Genomic DNA, 21,146 nt, shown 5'->3' on the forward strand with positions numbered 1-21,146 from the left:
GAAAACAGCTAAACCTTTTCATTTTCATTTTCATTTCATTTCATCAAAATGAAATACTGTTAATATGATAACTCTCCAGTTCAGGAGACGTCTTAGAACATGGTAACAACTTTTAGAGATCTCTGTCATGAAGACATGGATGAACATTACTAAAAACTACATCTTGTATGTACAGTATTGCAAGAAATAGTATCTTTAAAAGACAGTTGGCAATTTCTAAATAAACAACAATGGAAGTCCAGATTTATATCCACTCAGTTCTCAAACTCTTCATATTCTCTTGCAGGTCTAATCTTTCAGAAGAATTGATGTTCCTCTTCTTTCAAGGCTTCATTTTATCCACTGATGACAGACACTTGTTTACATTTTCTACCATTTTCCCATTGAAGAGATTACCCCAATTTCAGATGAGCCCTCATACTGGCCCCCACATTTCAACTTTTCAGAAGTTACAGGTGGCTCTCTGTTTGTCGTGTCCCACTCCTCCTCCTCCGTCAGGGAAATCCGAATCAGGCTTGCCTCTGCAGCTCTGCCCAAAGTCCTAGCAAAGTCCTCAGAGCAGGCAGGAGACCAGTAAATGACTTCAGCAAGATAAGTTCGACTTTGCCTGACTCAGAGACTGCCAGAAAGCAGATCCTTTATATAGGCCATGGGGTGTGGCTCCATGACTCAGCACTCATTAAGGCCTGCCCCTCCCTTCCTTCTGTTGCCTCCGCCTATCCAATCTTCTGATGCGAGGGTCACTCCAATCAGCTGTTGTTGGAAGTAAACTTTCCTCAGGCTCACATGCTGTGGAGGAGGGGGAGGGGTCTAGCTGCTCCGTTTGCCTGGGCATGGAGCCAGGGCTGGGGCCGGGGGGTGCTCCCTCCTCTGCAGCCTGCTTGGGCATGGAGCCAGGGCTGGGGCCGGGAGGTGCCCCCTCCTCAGCCTGTCTGGGCATGGAGCCAGGGCTGGGGCCGGGAGGTGCCCCCTCCTCAGCCTGTCTGGGCATGGAGCCAGGGCTGGGGCCGGGAGGACGTTCTTCAGCGTTCGGAAGCAGATAAGCAGACCCCGGCTGCGGTGAGAGCGGGCAAGACACAACACTGTTCCAGTTTGGGTCCCCTGATATAATCTGTCAATGTCCAAAAAGTATGTAACCAGAAAGATTGGACTATCAGAATGATGATCATAGGGCTATATGTAATCTTTAGATTAACTTCATAATCTATCTACAAAACAGTTCAGACCTTCTATGCAGCTGGCTGCACAAGAGGAAAAAGGAAATAAAGGAGAAAATAAAGGACAGCATCAGAGAGAAAAGGGGTTACTTACCTCCCAACCACATTTGTTTGTCTATGTGTTACATATCTAAATTTCATTTCAGTTCTTCATTGGTCTGTGACATCACTCATTGCTGCCTTCAATTTTGCCCAGTCTCCTGTTGATCACCTCCAGGGCAATGCAATTCTCAGCATTAAAAAGGTTGGCTGGACTTCATGTACAGGTAGTCCTCGACTTATGACTATAATGGAGTCAGCCCATTACAGTTTTAAGTGGTGACAGTCATAAAGTGGGTTACCCACATGACCGATCTGATTTGGTGGCCTTGTTGATGGCATTTGTTAAGCAAATCAACATGGCTGCTAAGTAAATCCATGATCATTAAGCCAATGCTGCAGTCATTAACCAAACCCATTGCGGTGTTCAGGTTTTCAACACGTGAATTGCAGTCACGTGACCACAAGATGCTGCAAGCAGTCATAAATGCAGACATTTATGAACGTAATGCAGTCAGTTGCCTGCATTGGGGTGGGGGGAGAGTTGGAAATTTGGAACTGGATCATAAATACTTTTTGGGAGGTCCACTGTAACTTCAAGTAATTTGAGAACTACCTGTACTAACTGAACGAGAAGGGACAGTCCAAAGAATTTGCTACACACTAGAAGGCAGTTGGAGGGAAGAGGGAGGGAGGTATTATTTCTCCAAAAACAAACATCCAACAAAAATATGTAGAAAATCAGATACAAATTATTCTTGGCTGTGCTGCTTTTTTATAGCCTAACATAATATAATCCACTTAGGTTTCTACCATTTGTCAATCATACACGGTGATTTCCCAGGGACACCTGGACAGAGAAGCTTCCTGCCAGAAGCAAGGCAGGCTTATAAGGTGAGCTGAGGACACTTACAGAAAAAAGCATGTTCTTTTTATCTTGGTTAACAGCCCTTGGGTCTGGAATTGGATCAGTATGTTTAATGATGGAGACAGATTCGCCTGCAGAAAAAAAAAGATTGAAATTCATGTTTCCTTCAAAAGTTAAGAGTGACTTGTCTAACAAGATAAGTCTTGTTTGGAATTAACTTGAATCACAACTCATATATTCAACCAAGTATGCAACCCAATGCTGAGATAAGAAGTGGCGCAAGACTAGGAAACGCAAGGAGGACAGATTTTGTCCTCATTTCTACTCCTTACTAGGATAAGGTATCTAGTGTTCACCAGATGCTTTGGACCATAAATCCCACCTGCAGCAACAAGCCACCTGGAGGCCACAAAAAGGCCTATCTAACTTTAGAATCCAAGCTGGGTCTTCACTGAGACCAGAGCTTTCGGACTCATGCTAGAACCCATCTTCAGGGAACTTTCCTCTCACCAGAATGTGAGACCCAGACTGACCCAGACTGGATCCTACAACATTATCCTGGGACATGTATATTTGCCTTCATTCATATCTTACTTTAACCTGTGGAAAAGCATCCCATGCAAATGATGATGACATTGTTAGGATTTTCCTGCTTTCATTTTAACCTTCATTTAGGGCAGGGTTGTCAAACTCAAGCGGGTGCTTAGATCTGGCCCATGGGGCTGCCCTGGAAACAGCAAAGGACTGGCCCACGGTGCCTCTGCCAGTGAAAACGAAGCTTGTGTGGCTCTCCCATGCTCTGTTTTTGCTGGCAGAGGACTGTAGGAGACCGTTGTGGCAGAAAACGGAGCTCGGGAGCCCATTTTCGCTAGCAGAATGCTCGGGCTGCCACAGGCGCCCCTGACACAAATGATGTTGAGCTGGCCACACACCCCTGGCCATGCCCCCCGCCAAGTCCAAACACAACTTTGATGCAGCCCTCAATGAAATTGAGTTTGACACCCCTGATTTATGGCTTTCCAAATTTCACTTCTACCTATGTTCAGAAATACATTCCCCCTTGTGGAATAGAATGCCTACCTGTAAGAATGGATTGATCTACCCTCAGTGTTGTGGACTTGATCTCAATGATTCGAATGTCAGCAGGCACTTTGTCGCCAACTAAAAGATGGAAAAATAACGAGACAGTTTGATATTAAAAAGGATGTGTGTCTGAAATCCAGCTTCGGTCATTTAACGTAAGATTTATAAAAGCGAGAACAAAAAAATAAATAAAATAAAACCGTGGCATCTTTTTAAAAGACTACAAATTTATTTGTTATAACATGGATGCAAGGTGCCATCTGTGCCATCCAAGATGCTATAAGATGATTTGTCATGTTTGCTGCAGAGACTAGCATGGGTAAACTTCTCAAAAGTTCCCAATAACTAATAAACCTTTATTATAGCATAAGTAAAATACATCTGCTGACATTTGAAGGCAAATAAGCAGAAGGTCTATTTCGTGTGGATCTTATGATATAAGAACATAGGTCAACATTAGATACACAAGGCAAGCCAATGGCTGAGGTTGTACCTGCTACCTCCACAATGTCGCCTGGGACAATGTCTCGAGCTCGGATCCGCTGGACTCCGTTCCTGTCTGCTCTGATCACCTTCCCCATTTCTGGTTCATATTCTTTTAGGGCCTCAATTGCACTCTCAGCATTCCTCTCCTGCAAAAAAAAAAAAAGACAGCCTTTTAAAACTGGAACTTTTCCAATTTAGAAGTCAGATTAACAAATTAACAGAGTTGGAAGGGACTTTATAGGTCATCTAGCCCAAACCCCCCGCTCAAGCAGGAGACCCTACACCATTTCTCACAGATGGCAGTCCAAACTTTTCTTGAAAGTCTCACGTGATGAAGCTACCACAACTTCCAAAGGCAAGCTGTTCCATTGGTTGATTGTTCTCATTGTTTATTTATTTATTTATTTATTTATTTATTTTGTCACAACAATATATGTAGGTATCATACAACAAAGATTATATAGTATATAAACACATATATGAGTAAATATAAGGAGGTATAAGCATATATATATATAGGAAGAAGAAAAGAATAAATAATAAATAAATAAATAAATAAATAAAAATAAAAGAATAAATTTAAAAAAAATAAAAAAAAATAAACACATATATGAGTAAATATAAGGAGGTATAAGCATATATATATATAGGAAGAAGAAAAGAAAAACAATAGGACAGGAACGGTAGGCACGTTTGTGCGCTTATGCACGCCCCTTATGGTCCTCTTAGGAATGGGGTGAGGTCAATAGTAGAAAGTTTTTGGTTAAAGCTTTTAGGATTATGAGAAGAGACCACAGAGTCAGGTAAAGTATTCCAAGCACTGATGATTCTGTTACAGAAGTCATATTTTCTGCAATCTAGATTAAAGCGGTTAACATTAAGTTTAAATCTATTGGTTGCTCTAGTATTATTGCAATTAAAGCTGAAGTAGTCTTTAACAGGAAGGACATTACAATAGATGATTCTGTGAGTTAAACTTAGGTCTTGTCGAAGGCGATGGAGTTCCAAGTTTTCTAAGCCTAGGATTTCAAGTCTGGTGGGATAAGGTATTTTATTGTTTTCAGAGGAATGGAGAACTCTTCTTGTAAAATATTTCTGGACACGTTCAATTGTATTGATGTCAGAGATGTGGTGAGGGTTCCAAACAGGCGAGCTGTATTCTAGAATTGGTCTAGCAAATGTTTTATATGCTCTGGTTACTAGTGTGGTCAGAAAGTTTGTGTGGTCAGAAAGTTGTCAGAAAGTTTCTCATTTCTAGGATGAATCTCTGCTTGGTCAGTTTCCATCCATTATTCCTTGTCTGGTGCTTTGGAAAATAGCTTGACCCCTTCCCTCTCTGTAGCAGCCCCTCATATATTGGAAGACTGCTATCATGTCTCCCCTGGTCCTTCTCTTCACTAGACTAGCCATGCCCAGTTCCTGTAATTGTTCTTCATAAGTTTTAGTCTCCAGACCCCTAATCATCCTGGTTGCTCTCCTCTGCACTTTTTCTAGAGTCTCAACATCTTTTTATAGTGTGGTGACCAAAAAGTTCTCTAAACAATCAGAATATCTCAGAAGAGAACGTTTTTCCAGTCGAGATTAAAAAAAAGAACTACCCCATCCAGATACAGATGGTATTTACCACATGCAGGGCCTTTTTGGTGAGCGCTGCTGCATATCTTGCTTTGCAACCCTATGGACTAGTATTGTGATGCTATTCTGCAGTTAGAAAATATCCACTTGGTTTGTTGGGTTCCTTCTGTTTCTGGTTGCATTGTTTCATATTGGATTATTTTGACAATTCTTTCATTTCTTTTAAATGACTATTTTGGAAACATTAGCATATGTGCATTTGGAACAAATTTGTCCTCAATTGCCTTCTTTAAAAAGTTGCCCCAGCTATTTTTGTAACCTCATTTATTTTCGAAAATATATTTCCAGCCAATGTCAATTTGGCATGTGTTCAATAAAAACTGCATTCTCTTCTATGCTTGTATCAATTTGTGAGGAGAGACAATGGTATGCAAGGCTAGAGCTGAAAATGATCTTTATTTTTAAATTAACTCCCCTAAGTTAAACTACATGGATTAATATCTAGAGCAACATTTATTTTTCAGACTGCAACATCCAAAAGAGGGCATCTCTTAGCTTAAATATTATACACGAATTATGCAAAGGAAATTGGCATAAAGATAAACACAAATCTGTGTCCGTGTCTTTTAAGAATGCAGAATTATGCAGGAACTGAATGGAAAAGACAAATGATTTATTTGAAGGGCTGTCATAGAGAAGACTGGGTCAAACTATTCTCCCAAGCACCTGAGGGAAGGACAAGAAGTAACAAATGGAAACTTATTAAGGAAAAATCCAACATAGAACTGAGGAGAAATTTCTTGTCAGTGAGAACAATTCATCAGTGGAACGGCTTGTCTCCAGAAATTGTGGGTGCTCCATTACTGGAGATTTTCAAGAAGGGATTGGACACCTATTTGTCCGGAATGGTATAGGGTCTCCTGCCTGAACAAGGGGTTGGACTTAGAAGACCTCCAAGGTCCCTTCCAACTCTATTATGTATTCCATTTTGTATTCTGTTATAGGTATGAAACTACCGTATTTTTCGGACTATAAGATGCACCTTAGTTTTTGGGGAGGAAAATAAGAAAAAAGCTGATTGGGGGTGGATCGGCTTCCTGAAATACCCCCAATCAGCTGTTCCCAGAGGTGAATTTTAGCAACAGGTTCCTTGGTTGTGAACTCTGCACCTTGCTTTTTTTTCAGCCTCTCAAACCTTTGTTTGAGGCTTTTTTCAGCCTCTGAAACCTCCATTTCAGGGGCTGAGCGGGGCTACATTCAGACTATAAGATGCACCCAGATTTTCACCCTCTTTTGGGGGGTAAAAAGGTGTGTCTTATACTCCAAAAAATACGGTACAAAGGACAGGAGGCAAACAGATTGACCCCCATCAACTGATAAATGAAAGGCTCCAATAAATATTGCATTTTATAAAAGGAAGTTAACCTTACATTTAATAAAACCCTCCCCAAGAGGAGGAATAATTAGGAAAAAAGTATTTGGACTAATGTTCTATGAAACACTCCACCTTTTTTCTTGTGTCAACATATGGTCCTCACCTCCAGCTGAAACCTGGAGAATTCTCCCCTCAAAGAAACATGTCCTGGCAATAGACCTTAATCAGTGGAAACTATAGGGACCAGGGAGAGAATGCATTGTACCATTATAATGCAAATCCCACCTTTTTTCTTTATGAAAGTAATATCCCATAGTGTGGAGATTGGATCATGAAAGCATGATGCTACTCCCATGATTCTAATAAAAGCAGAAAGTTTCTGGGCATACCCAGAAGTCACTTGACAGAATTAATAATTCCTGATTAAAATTAATTGCCTGTAAAATAAGGAACTTCCTTGATGAACTTGATTCCCATCTATATGTATGGATCATATACTTGCAAAAATGGAAACCACTCACGTGTCCACACACACACCAGCAGAAATAAAAAGAAGGAAGAGAAGGAGAGGAGGAATTATGGTGATGGTGTAAGTCAAAGGAGTAGAGGGGAGGGAAGAGGAGGGGAGTGGAGGGAAGGGGAGAGGAGTGTCATTTCCCCCCCCCCCATTTTCCCTGAGTCTTCGTGCCACCTGGTATCGGGTTGACGCTTGGGGTTCAGGACCCCGGACAGCACCCCGTAGTTCGGGGACCTGCTTTAGATTGAAGTGGGATTCAGGTTAATGTCAGGGCTCCAGGTAACACCCCCAACGAAATCAAACTCCGAGGCTTGAAGTGCCTCAAAGCTAACTTTTATTAGAGATGTCATATTGGCACATCTGGGAAAACCCAAATCTGAGAGCTTCTGGGTTTTCCACCCCCGCCCCTCTTGAAGTCAAATTCAAGACCTTGCCCCTCTCCCACAAGACCACAACACATCCAATCAGGTACCATCCAGAACAGAAGATACCTCCTCATTCTTTTCAACACAGCTGCAGGGCACCATGATCTTGACTTAAAGAATTTTATTTTGACTACATATGTTCTTCCCTCTATGCAATCCCCCCTTCCCAATTTCCCACAGTAGGATTTGTGGCAGGCCTGAAGCCTGAAGGCACAAAAGTAAAAATATGGCTTCCAGGTCTGACAGGGAGAGGAGAGGAGAGGAGAGGAGAGGAGAGGAGAGGAGAGGAGAGGAGAGGAGAGGAGAGGAGAGGAGAGGAGAGGAGAGGAGAAGAGAAGAGAAGAGAAGAGAAGAGAAGAGAAGAGAAGAGAAGAGAAGAGAAGAGAAGAGAAGAGAAGAGAAGAGAATCATCTGGATGGAGATTAAGAGAGGGGAAAATAAAAGAAAATCAAACAATCTTGTTTAATCATTATAAAAAATCTCTAAGAGGGAAGCTGGCCAATTTTGAAAGGAATCCTTGCTTTCCGTCAGATGTCTTTAGCCGTTCCCACCAATTGACTGTTAATTTCTTTTGAAAAGCAACTTCTGTGATAAATACCTCCAATTCACAGAAAATGGGAGGTGAGGGAGATCGTTTTTTCTCCTCTTTTTGGCAGATACTACTGGAAAAAATATGTGAAGGCGACACAGACTGGATTCAGACTTGCAATTATATCAAAACACACCTGAAGCTGATGTGAATTGGCTACAACTTGCTTCCTCCCTCCCACCTGAAGACGCATCAAAGCAGCCAGTCCGTGACCAGCCCGTTAACATACCTGCCAGACTCCTACCACTGCATTAGCTATGAGGATCATAATGATCACAACAGGCTCCACAAAGGCTGTGGTGGTTTCTTCTCCTTCCTCAAACCAGGCCAGAATCTGCAGAGGGAAGAGACAAGGAGGGAACAGGGAAGAGATGAGAAGGGGAAATTTAGACAACCATCTCAAAAAACAAACAAGATGAAAGGCAGCCATGATTGAGGGCTTCGTTCAGAGGTGAAATCTACTTACCTTCCTTACCGGTTCAGAAGTGCACATGCCACGCACAGACCTTCTGAGCATGCGCAGAAGGTAAAAAACACATTACTTCCTGGTTAAAACCATGTAATGACACCCAGGTGGGTGGGTGGAGCTTTGCACTGCCATCGCTACTGGATCACCAGATCCGGTCAGAACCCGGAACATTTCACCCCTGGCTTCGTTCCACCCGAAGGGAGAACTGACCAAAACAAATTTCAGATGTTTTTTTTTTTTAAAAGAGAAATTGTTGTTAGTCATTAGCAACTTTGTTTGAGAAGACAGAACATCTCCTCCTACGATGAGGAGAGGACGCTTGAAGATATACATCCATACATATGGAGCAGTGCAGTATGAAAACAAACATATGTTACCTGTGGAAGAGGTGCAACTTTTATAGTTCTTACCTGCTGTTCTGCTTAAAAAAAAAGGTGTGATTTTGCCTGTAGTTATTTTTGAAACAGAGAGAGATGAGCTTATACTTTAAATCTATCATCTTGAATTTTCATATGAATCAGACGGAATAAGTTCATAGAAGGAAAGTTTCCCATCCCTTTTCCTCCCCCAATCTCAAAGACACCTTCAATCCATAAATGCCACTCTAGGTGTTGAAGGAAGGGGAATAACACCTGCCACACATTAGGATTCTAACTTAAATTAATTGGAGCTGGTTCCTGAAACAAGTTTTCAGCCTTTTTCTTCCGGAGCAGCTCTACTGCACCTTGCTTTGATTTTTCAGGACAAACTTTTTTCATAGTACCAAAACAGAAGCTGGTTCTGAAAAGACCACTGGATTTGCTTAATCATTGCAACAAAAAAAGATTGTAAAATCCCAACTGTGGTTGTAGGTCAAGGATTACTAGTATCAATATTACCACATCTACAATCTTGCCTTCCCCCTCCCACATCCCTGTGCAGATGCCACTACTTTATAGAGGTCTAGACTCTAATGACAATTATTGCAGGCAAGAGAAGAAGTACAGGGATCAGCAATGGCAACAGCAAGTTTTATTGTTTTCTCTTAAGCTAATGCTTCAACTAGGCCAGTGTTTATCAACTTTGGTAACTTTAAGATGGGTGGACTTCAATTCAGAGGTGGGTTTCTACAGGTTCTGACCAGTTCTGGAGAACCGATAGCGGAAATTTTGAGTAGTTCGGCGAACTGGTAGTAAAAAAAGGGCCTCTGGGGCTCAACAGACTAATGCAGTCTGTTATTAACAGCAGCTGCTTGCAATTACTGCAGGTTCAAGTCTCACCAGGTCCAAGGTTGACTCAGCCTTCCATCCTTTATAAGGTAGGTAAAATGAGGACCCAGATTTTTGGGGGCAATAAGTTGACTTTGTATATAATATACAAATGGATGAAGACTATTGCTTGACATAGTGTAAGCCGCCCTGAGTCTTCGGAGAAGGGTGGGATATAAATGCAAATAATAAAAAAAAAAAATCTGACTGGCCCTGCCCCATCTATTCTCTGCCTCCCAAGTCCCAGCTGATCAGGAGGAAATGGAGATTTTACAATACCCTTCCCCTACCATGCCCACCAAGCCACGTCCACCAAGCCATGCCACACCCACAGGTAGTAAAAATTTTTGAAACCCACCACTGCTTCAATTCCCAGATGTTTTAATTGTTGTGAGGCTCCTACACATGTGAGATGTGTAGATATCCACATTGAAAAAAAAATCAAAATAAAATAACATTCTTCCATTCAGTCACCATCCCAAGATCTACATAAAGAGATGATTCTTGTTGTGGCTTCCTGCAGTCTCAGCTACCAATAGTAGAGTGCATAGTGAGGCATGCTGGGAGTTGTAGTGCTCACAAGACCATTGCCTGTCCAGATGTAGTCTACCATGTATTTTAGCTTCCATGGATTGTTGTTGAGACAGAAAAAGCTCGGAAAACGTAATCTGAAAACTGGGTGTTTTTTTAAAAAGTGATGGATAGCAAAAATAAACTAACTTCTTCCAGCAAATAATTTTCTCAAGTGGAGGGAAGTGACTGGAATGTCCTGTAGCTACATATCTGACATCAAAAGAAATACTTCAAAGCAGTAGTTACTAAACAGAAACTTCCTCAATACTCTAACATTAATTTGTGGATATATTTTTTTTACCCTTTTGCTTTCGGCCAAACATTCCTGGACAATATTTCTCAGTTACCTAGCTGCAAAGTTTAATTTTCCTTCTTCTGATGGAAAGCCAGCTCAAAAGACAAAGAAGCTGGTCCCTATTGAGTTAATGCTACATTTGAAAACACAACAGACTGAATTAAACAGGCTGTCGAATCCCCACTGATCTGGATCCACATTGTGGTTTTTCACTTTCTATTGGATTAAGCCTTTGATGTTCATAAGAAAATAAAGTTGAGGTGAGACAACAGAAACCCAACAGAATACACACTTATTCAATTATTATAATCCTGCAGAACAGGAGGGAGGAAAATATAAAGGAAAATATTATTTCAAACTTCATATCCTGTTATTTGAAAAGGCAGTCCATCTGTCCACTTCTTGGTATATCCTTGCTGAATTAGAGATGGTGGGACCACCAAAAGGATACTACAAATTATCTTTGTAAGGTAGGATGGTTACAATGATACACAGTGCCACAGGCTGACATAATGATATTATATTGGCAGTCTAATCTCTAATTCTTTCTTCTTTAGCTGTCTATAATTAGTACCTTTATTGATCCACTGCTTCTCTTCAGAGACCTTTAGATCACTAACTTCATAATTTTAAATCCCATGGACCACTAATATGATCTGCTTAATGACCGGCTGGGTGGGTATGGATAGGTGGTCATGTGACTGGGTGGGCATGACCAACTTGATGTCACCCACATCAAAGGGCGCCTCGCCGGCCTCTACTCGCCCTTTCCCTCCTACCGACTCCCCCCCTGCCTGCCTGGGCTCCTTAGCGCCCCAACGAGAAGCCGTTATTGGAGCTAAGCAGCCACCATGAGAAAGAGTTGGCAAAACAGCTGGCTCAGTTCAAACTGGATCTGACCGAGAAGAAGGCTCAGCTGAAGCACCTCACTGAGGACTACAAGCATAGACTTTCCAAGCAGAGGGAAGACCTGCAGTACTGTAAGACCAGGTACCGGCGCCTGGAGGCTCAGTGGGCTGAGATGGTCAGCCAGTTCCAGGCCATGATGCAGTCCTACTGGAATAAGTCCTCCGGCTCTTCACCACCAGAAGCATTTCCCTCCTGCCTTTGCCCAAAGCCCCAACCAGGACGTGAAAAAGACCCTGAAGGGGGAGACTCTCTGCAGCAACACAAGCATTCATTGCATGTTTCCAGTCCAGGGGCCATAGTTTGAGGACCCCTGATTTACTGCAATATAAAAAATGCAAATAATTTTTCTGGGGACCACCAAAATTTTCTCGCAGACCACCAGTGGTCCACGGACCACCAGTTGGTGACCGCTGCTTTAGACCACTCACTCTAATACAAAACTAAGCATGAGGATTGATGAGACCCAAGATGGCCTTTATAAAATTCAGACAGTCCTCAACTTACAACCACAACCGGGGCCAGAACTTCCATTGCTAAGTAAGATGGCTGTTAAGTGAGTTGCGCCAGATTTTATGCCCCTTTTCTGTCACGGTTGTTAAGCTGCAGTTGTTAAGTGAATCATGCAGTTGTTAAATGAATCCAGCTTTACCCATTGACTTTGCTTGTTAGAAGTCAACTGGGAGAGTCACAAATGGCAATCACATGACCCCAGGATGCTACAACAGTCACAAATATATGTCAGTTGCCAAACACCTGAATCACAATAACAATAGCACTTGGACTTATATACCACTTTACAGTGCTTCTGTATTCTGTATTCTGATCACATGACAGTGGAGATGCTGCAAATGTTCTAAGTGTGAGGACCTTTTTGTAAGTTATTTTTTTCAGTGCCACTGTCACTTCAAACGGTTCACTCAACGAATGGTCATAAATCAAGGATTATCTGTTGATGGAAGCAGTAGCATTCTTGAAAGAACTCCCCAAACAAAACAAAAACGCAAAAGAATCTTTTTTTAAAATCTTTAAAGGAGATGCGAAATGCTTCCTCAAACAGGAAGGGGATGGGACATCCTTCCTTATGCAATATTACTTTAAGGCAGGATTACACATTTTTGGTGCACGATTGGAGCTCACCAAGCTTGTGTGGCTTTGTTTTAATTTGACAGCATATTGTCTAGTTTTTTGAGAGAGAGGAAGTGATTAAGGATAATAGGTTTGTTGGCCGTTCCACAGCCTTAAAAAATCCACACAAGTAACACTCATCCTAAAAAACTAGGGAAAAAAAGTCCTGAAAGTTGTTTGTGTCCAGGGAGGTACTACCAGGCACAGGTAGCCTCTCTGCCACTGCTCAAAAATAAAAATAAAAAGTCTTTCCTTCTTTCTTTCTTTCTTTCTTTCTTTCTTTCTTTCTTTCTTTCTTTCGTTCTTTCTTTCTTTCTTTCTTTCCTTCCTTCCTTCCTTCCTTCCTTCCTTCCTTCCTTCCTTCCTTCCTTCCATTGCTGCTTTTAGCAGTGGATTACATTTAAGGGATTTCTTTTCATAAAATACCTTGCAAATTGCATTACAGATTATGCAAATTATTTAGGTTAATAAGAAGCAGGCAATTGTGAAATTAAAAATAGACATTAAATGTCTTTTGGCTCATTCTTCATAGGGCTCCTTCACAAGCAAATCATGATAAGAAAAAAAAAATCACCTGAGATTTCCAATACAATTAATGACTAAGCTCCCTAGCCTTCTCGGAGTTGAGCTTGACTCCTGGCCTCTACATAGATGTGTAGTTTTCTTGACAACAATATGGTAATTTTTTTCCTTCCAAATTCAAAGACAACACCCTCCACCCCTCACCCATAATAAGGTACTTCTGAAAGGGATGAAGGGATAAAGCTGAGAGCCAGTTTGGTCTAGTAGTTAAGGCACCAGGCTAGAAAGTGGGAGACTGTGAGTTCAAGTCCCACCTTAACTATGACAGTCAGCTGGGTTATTTTGGGCCAGTCACTCTCTCTCAGCCTAACCCTTCTCACAAGGATGTTGCTTTGGGGAAAATAGGAGAAGGAAAGTGTGTTGGATCGGTTTACTGCCTTGAGTTATTTGTAAAAATAATAAAGGCAGGTTACAAATAAATAAATAAAATAAAAGTTTCCATTCAGCCCAGCCCTAGATATCTGTACAAATGGGGCTGAGCTAGAGGACCATGATCTGACTGGATATCTGGCAATTTTCTGTGCTGCTATGATATTTCACTGCTAAGTCAACTAGAAAAATCAAGCTTTTTCTGTAAGAATAGCAACTTGTCTCCTGGTTAGGGCTGAACCAGGTCAGCATCTGTATTTGTACTTATGTTCTATGACAGGGGTGTCAAACTCAAGGCCCACAGGCCGAATCTGGCCCGTGGGGTGCTTAAATCTGGCCCACGGGGCTGCCCTGGAAATGGAGAAGAACCGCAGTGCTTCTGCCAGCGAAAACGATGTTCGGAAGAGCTGCCTCCATTTTTGCCGGCAGGGGGTTGCAGGAGGCTGTTGCAGCTGAAAACAGAGCTCGGAAGCCCGTTTTCGTTGACAGAGTGCTCAGGCCACTACAGTCGCCCCCAGACATGAGTGACATTGAGCTGGCCATGCCCCCTGGCCACCTCCCCATTCCCAAAGTCAAACACAACCCTGATGCAGCCCTCAATGAAATCGAGTTTGACACCTCTGTTCTATGAATTGAACATTTAGTTACTAGGAAATCATCTGAAGAGCTCCATGGCATGGGACCGGGATAAAGGGCCGTGGTAGCTCAGGCTGTAAGAAGCCTGCTATTAGAACACAGCAGCCTGCAATTACTGTAGGTTCAAGCCCGGCCCAAGGTTGACTCAGCCTTCCATCTTTTATAAGGTAGGTAAAATGAGGACCCAGATTGTTGGGGGGGCAATAAATTGACTTTGTAAATATACAAATAGAATGAGACTATTGCCTTATACACTGTAAGCCGCCCTGAGTCTTCGGAGAAGGGCGGGATATAAATGTAAATAAATAAAAAAATATTTACGGGACCGCCTACTGCCACCAGTAGCCTCCCATCGGCCTGTGCACTCTCACAGGGAGGGTCTCCTTAGGGTGCCGTCGGCCAAACCATGTCAGCTGGCAGCCCCCAGGGGAAGAGCGTTCTCTGTGGGGGCTCCTGCCCTGTGGAATGAACTACCCATGGAGCTACGCTTACTCCCCGATCTCCGGACCTTTAAGCGCGAGCTCAAGACTTTTTTCTTTCATCAAGCAGGGCTGGCCTAATGAAAATTTTAATTGAGGGTTTTTAGCGGGGTTTTAGCGGGGCTCTTTTATAATTTTATCTTCCTATTTTAATTTCTTGGCTTCTGGAATTAGATTTTTAAATATATATTGTATTTTAATTTTTTTGTACATTTGTTTTATTTATGCTGTACACCGCCCTGAGTCTTCGGAGAAGGGCGGTATATAAATTTAAATTTAAATAATAATAAATAAATAAATTTGTTAGTTTTTTAAACTTTGTTTTTGACTATAGCTTTTATATCATTTTACTGTTTGATCCAGCAACCGCCTAGAGGCACGCAAGTGAGATGGGCAATCTAGAAATTTGATAAATAAATAAAACAAATTTTAACTGAGGTAAACATACTTACAAAGGAAACAAAAGCAGCCAAGAGAAGGATGCGTACTAGGAGATCTTCAAACTGCTCCAATATTAGCTCCAGAAGTGATTTTCCTACGAAGTTAATTTAAATCTCGTTAGAATAATAAAAAAAATCAGCAGAAAATAAATAAAAATCAAGAACATGGGGTCATAACCTCAAACTGACAGGTGGGACGTTCAAAAGTGTTTTTTTAGAAAGTATTACTTCACAAAAAGAATAGTAGAAACTTGGAACCAACTTCAGCTGCTGGTTCAATCATCAGTAACTGAGTTTAAACATGCTTGGGACAAACACATGTCCATCATCTGATAAAAATAAAAAATAAAACAAAGATTAATTAAAAAAAAAAGACATTATAAAGACAAATACAGTCAAAGGGCAGACTCAATGGCACATTAGGCTTTATTCTGCCATCAGTTTTCTATGTTTCTATCCCAGAAATACCCCTTACATATATATTTAAAAAGTAGGATGCATAAAAAAACTATAGATGAAACTAATTCTGTCAGAAAGGGAAAAAATGCAAACTTAGGTATGCTTCTACCTCCCTCTGACAATAGGAGACTTACGTTTTATCTTCAAAAGCAAGAAATTGTTCTTGGATGGCATTTTTAAATGCATATCAACCAACATGAACACCAATAAAAATCCTAGCACAGCAAAAATGTAACATGTCAGGGAGAAAACTAGCATGTAATCACTAATACTAGTTGCCTCATTTTTTATGCAGAGGAGTATAACACCAATGGAGGAAAACAAAGAATGGGTCATTTAGACAAACGGTGTCCAGTACAGTAGGCTCTTTTGTCAAAACTTGGGACATTAGTGCAAGAACCACTCATTTTATGGTAAACATGCCACCATATAAAGATATAATTCATGATAAACAGAATATAGATAAAGGAGAATATTTGTAGCTCAAGGATGAAATGATGAGTTCTTGATGCTCTCTGAGCTTGGTTGTTTTCTTGCAGATGTTTCATTACCCAAACTAGGTAACATCTTCAGTACATTGGTGATATTACCTAGTTTCAGTTATGAAGCATCTGCAAGAATAACAACCAAGCTCCAAAAAACACCAAGGACCCATCATGGTAAAAATGATCATCCTCTCGGACAGATTACATAAAGCATTTCCCATCCAGATCAATCTGGTGGGTATCTTAAATATTATCACTTTATTCGTATTATAAAATACGATTAATAAATAAATAAATTCATCCCATGAGTGGCAAAAAAGCAATATACCTATACTTCAGTAGTGGGTTCCACTTACCTTCGCTACCGGTTCGGAGCTGTGCATGTGCGTGCGTGTGCGCTCGCTTTGCTCATGCTGGCATGTGTGCGTATGTGCAGAACCTTCTGTGCATGTGCAGAGCATCCATGATGATGTCCAGGTGAGTGGACAGAACCTCCCACTGCCACCAGTTCACCCAAACCGGGGTGAACCAGTAGAAACCCGCCACTGCTATACTTGGAAAGTATTGTAGATTATTTAAAAGACAGCAGTGATCCCAAGATCAGCCCAAAGAAGCTCATGGATGACCTCTGATTTTAACTCAATTTTCTCTTCTTTGTCTCCCACATGGTCCCTGAGTCCTCCCCTCCTTATTAAAATATTATATGATTGTAAACTGCCTAGAGTCACCTTGACAAGATGGGGGACATAGAAGTTAACTAAAGAAAGAAAGAAGGAGATAATCAAATGATTGCAAACAGGAATCAGGCTTACCTGGGACGACTTCCGGTATCCGGTGGCAACGGACGTCTGGAAGGCTTCTCCTGCCTCCAGTGTCCGAATCCGGCCGCCGCCGAGGCCCTCAGGGGCCAGGTGTTCCGAAAAGGACACCTGCCGCACGGACGGCTCGCCAGGGGTCTCCCAGCCGACATACAGGACTGTGGGGACCGATGCTGGCGCGTCCTAGGCTCGGCGGGGTTCGGAGGCCACAGGCCGCGGCCATTATTTTGGTCGTTGCCTAGGCCGCTGTGCCCAGTGACACCGGGGCTTTGGATTTATAATTGCAGCAGCCTGGTGGTGAACAGGAAACGGAGAAGAATTGAGGAATGAAGAAGGGAAGGGGATATCGGCAAACGTGAGTGGAGTGCTCCGGAGTGCGGGGGGGTTTTTTCTCCCCTGCGACTGGAAGGAGTACGAATCACTTTGGAGAGAGGAGAACTTAAAATAACAAGATTACCGGTTTTGTGGAGCTCTGGAGAGAAGAGGTGATGGAGAAATTTAGGAGGGAGGGTTTGAGGCCCCTCCTCTGGGGAACAATGGTGGCGCCCAGCTTCCGCCTTCACTATGAGAATCTTGATGACATCACTTCCTTCGGTTTCCTGGTTGACTAACTGTACTCTGGACTCGCTGTTCTGTGAGTGCCCCTGGTGGATCCGGAGGAAATTATAAGGATACTGTGCTTGCCTGAGGACTTTAAAATTTTTTAATGGCAAAAGGTCAGAGACCAACTGCTGGAGAAATGGAGAGAATTCTGGAAAAGTTATCTAATATGGACAAGAAACTGGATGAAATAAGAGCAGAAATTGTGACTATCCAAAAGGATTTAAAGGATACTCAACAAGTCTCAGCAGAAAATAAGCAGAAAGTGGAAGGTCTGAGGGTGAGATGCGGGCAGTGCAGAAAAGAGGGGAGACGACAAGCAATGCTGTGCTTGGATTACAGATGGATAAAATGTCTTATTTCCTTAGGTTTCAAAATTTGGAAGAAGTGGACCAAGAAGACTTGAGAGATGTTGTGACTAAACTGTTGGGAGAATTTCTTGGGAGAGGTGTTGATTTTATGAATTGGGATGTGGATCGAGTTTATAGAGTTAATTCACAATATGCACGCACGCATGCAGTTCCTAGAGAGGTTCATGTCAAATTTGTGAAAAGAGAGACGAGAGATGAAATTCTTAGAAAACATAGGAGTGGGGCACTGACTTATAGGGGCAGGGAGATAGCCATTCTGAGGCAGATTCCCAGACAGGTACGTGAAATGAGAAAGAAATATTACTTTTTGTCAAGCAAATTGTACCAGAAGGGAGTAGGCTTCAGATGGCTGATGCCAGAGGGATTGATGATTTTCCGGGAGGGCATTACGAAAAAATTAGTACAATTATGGAGGCTACGCCTATGTGGAGGAACACAAAGCCTCCCTTGAATCAGATGATCCAGGAATTGAAGAAGGGGAGGTTATAGACCATGGGGCGGAGGCGGCTGCCGCTGTTGCGGCCCTGGAGTTGGGTCAGGTTGAACCCAGAGTTCTGAGATCCAAAACTAGGAGGTGACAAAGATATTTGGTATTGTGTTGGTTTTACTTATTCTCTTTCGTATGATATTCTGATTATTCTTGACCCTTCTTTATTGCGTATGTAAGATTGGTAAACTTAGCTACTCAGATACCTGCTTGCCATATGGCTGTTGTATGTGTTTAAAATTTTGAGTAAAATTCTTATCACGTATAAGAAAAATGAAAATTTACCATACCTGATATGTATTTGTATAAACTTTTTTTTGACCAATAAAAACTTTTTTTTTGGAAAAAAAGGAATCAGGCTTACCTTCTTCAGCTGGAAGTTCTACAGGTTTCCAGTGGGGGATCCACAAAGCGCACCCAATGGGAAGGAAGGAAAAAGAATAAAAGATGGCTGATTTACAGAGATAAACTTTACCCAGTCTTTCAGAAGCTCCATGTTTTATTCTCACAATAATCAATTATTTTGCAAGTGCTAAAATTGAGAAAAAACAATCCATTCCCCCCCATCCTCCAGAGTTGCCTTGCAGTGAGATGAGTGCAAACAAATTTAATAAATAAATAAATAAATAAATCCATTGAACTCACTCTAGTGTCACCAGATACTGGTACTAACAAATGGATCTGATAATTTCAAAATGCATACAGTCAAATCCTTGACTTTATCAGCCCAATTGAGCCCAACACTGGGCTCAGTTGTTAAGTGAGACATTTGTTAAGTGACTTTTGCCCCATTTTACGACCTTTCTTGCCACAGTTATTAAGTGCATCACTGCAGTTCATAAATTAGTAACCGGTAAATCTGGCTTCCGCATTGACTTTGCCTGTCAGAAGGTCACAAAATCTGTGACACAACAACGGTCATCAATATGAACCAGTTGCCAAGCATCTGAATTTTGAACACTTGATTATGGGGATGCTGCAGAGGTCGTAACGGTGAAAAACACTCATGACTCATTTTTCAGTGCCATTGCAACTTTGCACGGTCAACAAACAAACTGTTGTAAGTCAAGGACTACATGTAATGATATGCCATCCACTGCCCATAAACCCCTGCGGTACCATCACTATGCCACATGAATAAAAGAGAAATTATAGCATGAAATTGGCCTTCACATAGTCTTTTCAGCATAATTTTTCAGCATAGCACAGAAAGTTTTTCTCACAGAACTCAAAACTCACAGAAAAACTCAAAAATCAAGTGAATACAAGCAGGTTTGGATCAATAAATCATCCCACATGATTTGTTAATATAATCCCCAGACCCTTCATCTTCTTTTTCTTCTTTTTGGCATCTACTAAAAATGTTAGATAAGATTATCAAAACTTTATAATTCTAATCTAACCCATCTAATCCACAACGACTGCAGCCAGAGTTTAAATAATTATGACACGGACAACGTTTCACTTGGATTTTCCCAAGCATATTTTCCCCTCCTTGAAAACCATAAGAGAATTCACAAATAAACCAATGAAAGCTTTTGTTTTATAGTTTTGTGTTTATTGGCAAAAGCAAAGATTACATTTGGCCGACTTGTAATATAATAGGATTGTTTTAAAAGCATTGTGTTTACTTATTTCAAATTTCAACATGCTTCTATCCTTGTTGCAGGAATTTTTCGTATCATTTTGGATAGGTAAGGGTGAATGTTAAACTTCAGGGATCTACTTATCCCAATCAAGCTGGGTTTTTGTAAGAGTCAGTCCTTTGCTATTGCTTTTAAATGCTTTTAATTGTTTTAATTGTTAAATTGTTTTAATTGTTTTGGAATTATAAGCCACCCAGAGTCATTGATTGAATTGGATAGTTATAGAAACTGAATGAATGAATGAAATGAATGAATGAACAGACAGAACAATAAGGGCCTACAAAATATCTCTTCTCCCATTTTGTAATCCTCATAGTAGCCTTATGAATTAGTGACCTAACCTAGTTTTTTTTAAAAAAAATTTTTTGTTAAGTCATAAATTTTGGGGTTTCATAGAACCCTAAAACATTCACATTGGACTAGTAAAGGTAAAGGTAAAGGTTCCCTTCACACATATGTGCTAGTGGTTCCCAACTCTAGGGGGGTGGTGCTCATCTTTGTTTCAAAACCGAAGAGCCAGCGCTGTCCAAAGATGTCTCCGTGGTCATGTGGCTGGCATGACTAAACGCCAAAGGTGCACAGAATGCTGTTACCTTCCCACCAAAGGTGGTCCCTATTTTTCTACTTGCATTTTTTATGTGCTTTCAAACTATTAGATTGACAGAAGCTGAGACAAGTAATGGGAGCTCACCCCGTTATGCGGCACTAGGGATTCGAACCGCTGACCTTTCGATCAACAAGCTCAGTGTCTTAGCCACTGAGCTACTGTGTCCCTTCCACATTGGAATACATGCTTATTATTATTTAGAGTACGATGAGAATGTGACAGAAGAGAAGTAAACATATATACACACTTCACATGTTACATGGTGTAACAGTTTGATAGACACATCATACCGAGCTAAAATTAAACATACATCATGTCTTAGCACAATGGATGAATCTACACACATCTAAATTTAGCCAGTGAGTTTGATGTCTG

At 41.3% G+C, this 21,146-nt stretch overlaps 1 protein-coding gene across 2 annotated transcripts in view; it reads right to left on the reverse strand.

The window, feature by feature from the left end:
- The window catches only part of LOC131188825 (sarcoplasmic/endoplasmic reticulum calcium ATPase 3), a 184,439-nt gene that overhangs the window by 68,037 nt on the left and 95,256 nt on the right, over positions 1-21,146 (reverse strand). For both annotated transcript variants that reach the window (XR_009152846.1, XM_058164415.1), the window contains exons 2-7: positions 18,883-18,900; positions 15,311-15,393; positions 8,404-8,508; positions 3,701-3,839; positions 3,205-3,285; positions 2,170-2,255 (exon numbers count right to left, since the gene is read on the reverse strand). Coding sequence is in view for 1 of the 2 variants with exons in the window: in XM_058164415.1 (XP_058020398.1) it covers positions 2,170-2,255; positions 3,205-3,285; positions 3,701-3,839; positions 8,404-8,508; positions 15,311-15,393; positions 18,883-18,900 (512 nt within the window). In the remaining variant the exon portion in view is untranslated. The remainder of the gene's footprint in view (positions 1-2,169; positions 2,256-3,204; positions 3,286-3,700; positions 3,840-8,403; positions 8,509-15,310; positions 15,394-18,882; positions 18,901-21,146) is intronic.

The sequence above is a fragment of the Ahaetulla prasina genome, chromosome 1 (genome assembly GCF_028640845.1).
Source record: "Ahaetulla prasina isolate Xishuangbanna chromosome 1, ASM2864084v1, whole genome shotgun sequence".
Classification (NCBI taxonomy): domain Eukaryota; kingdom Metazoa; phylum Chordata; class Lepidosauria; order Squamata; family Colubridae; genus Ahaetulla; species Ahaetulla prasina.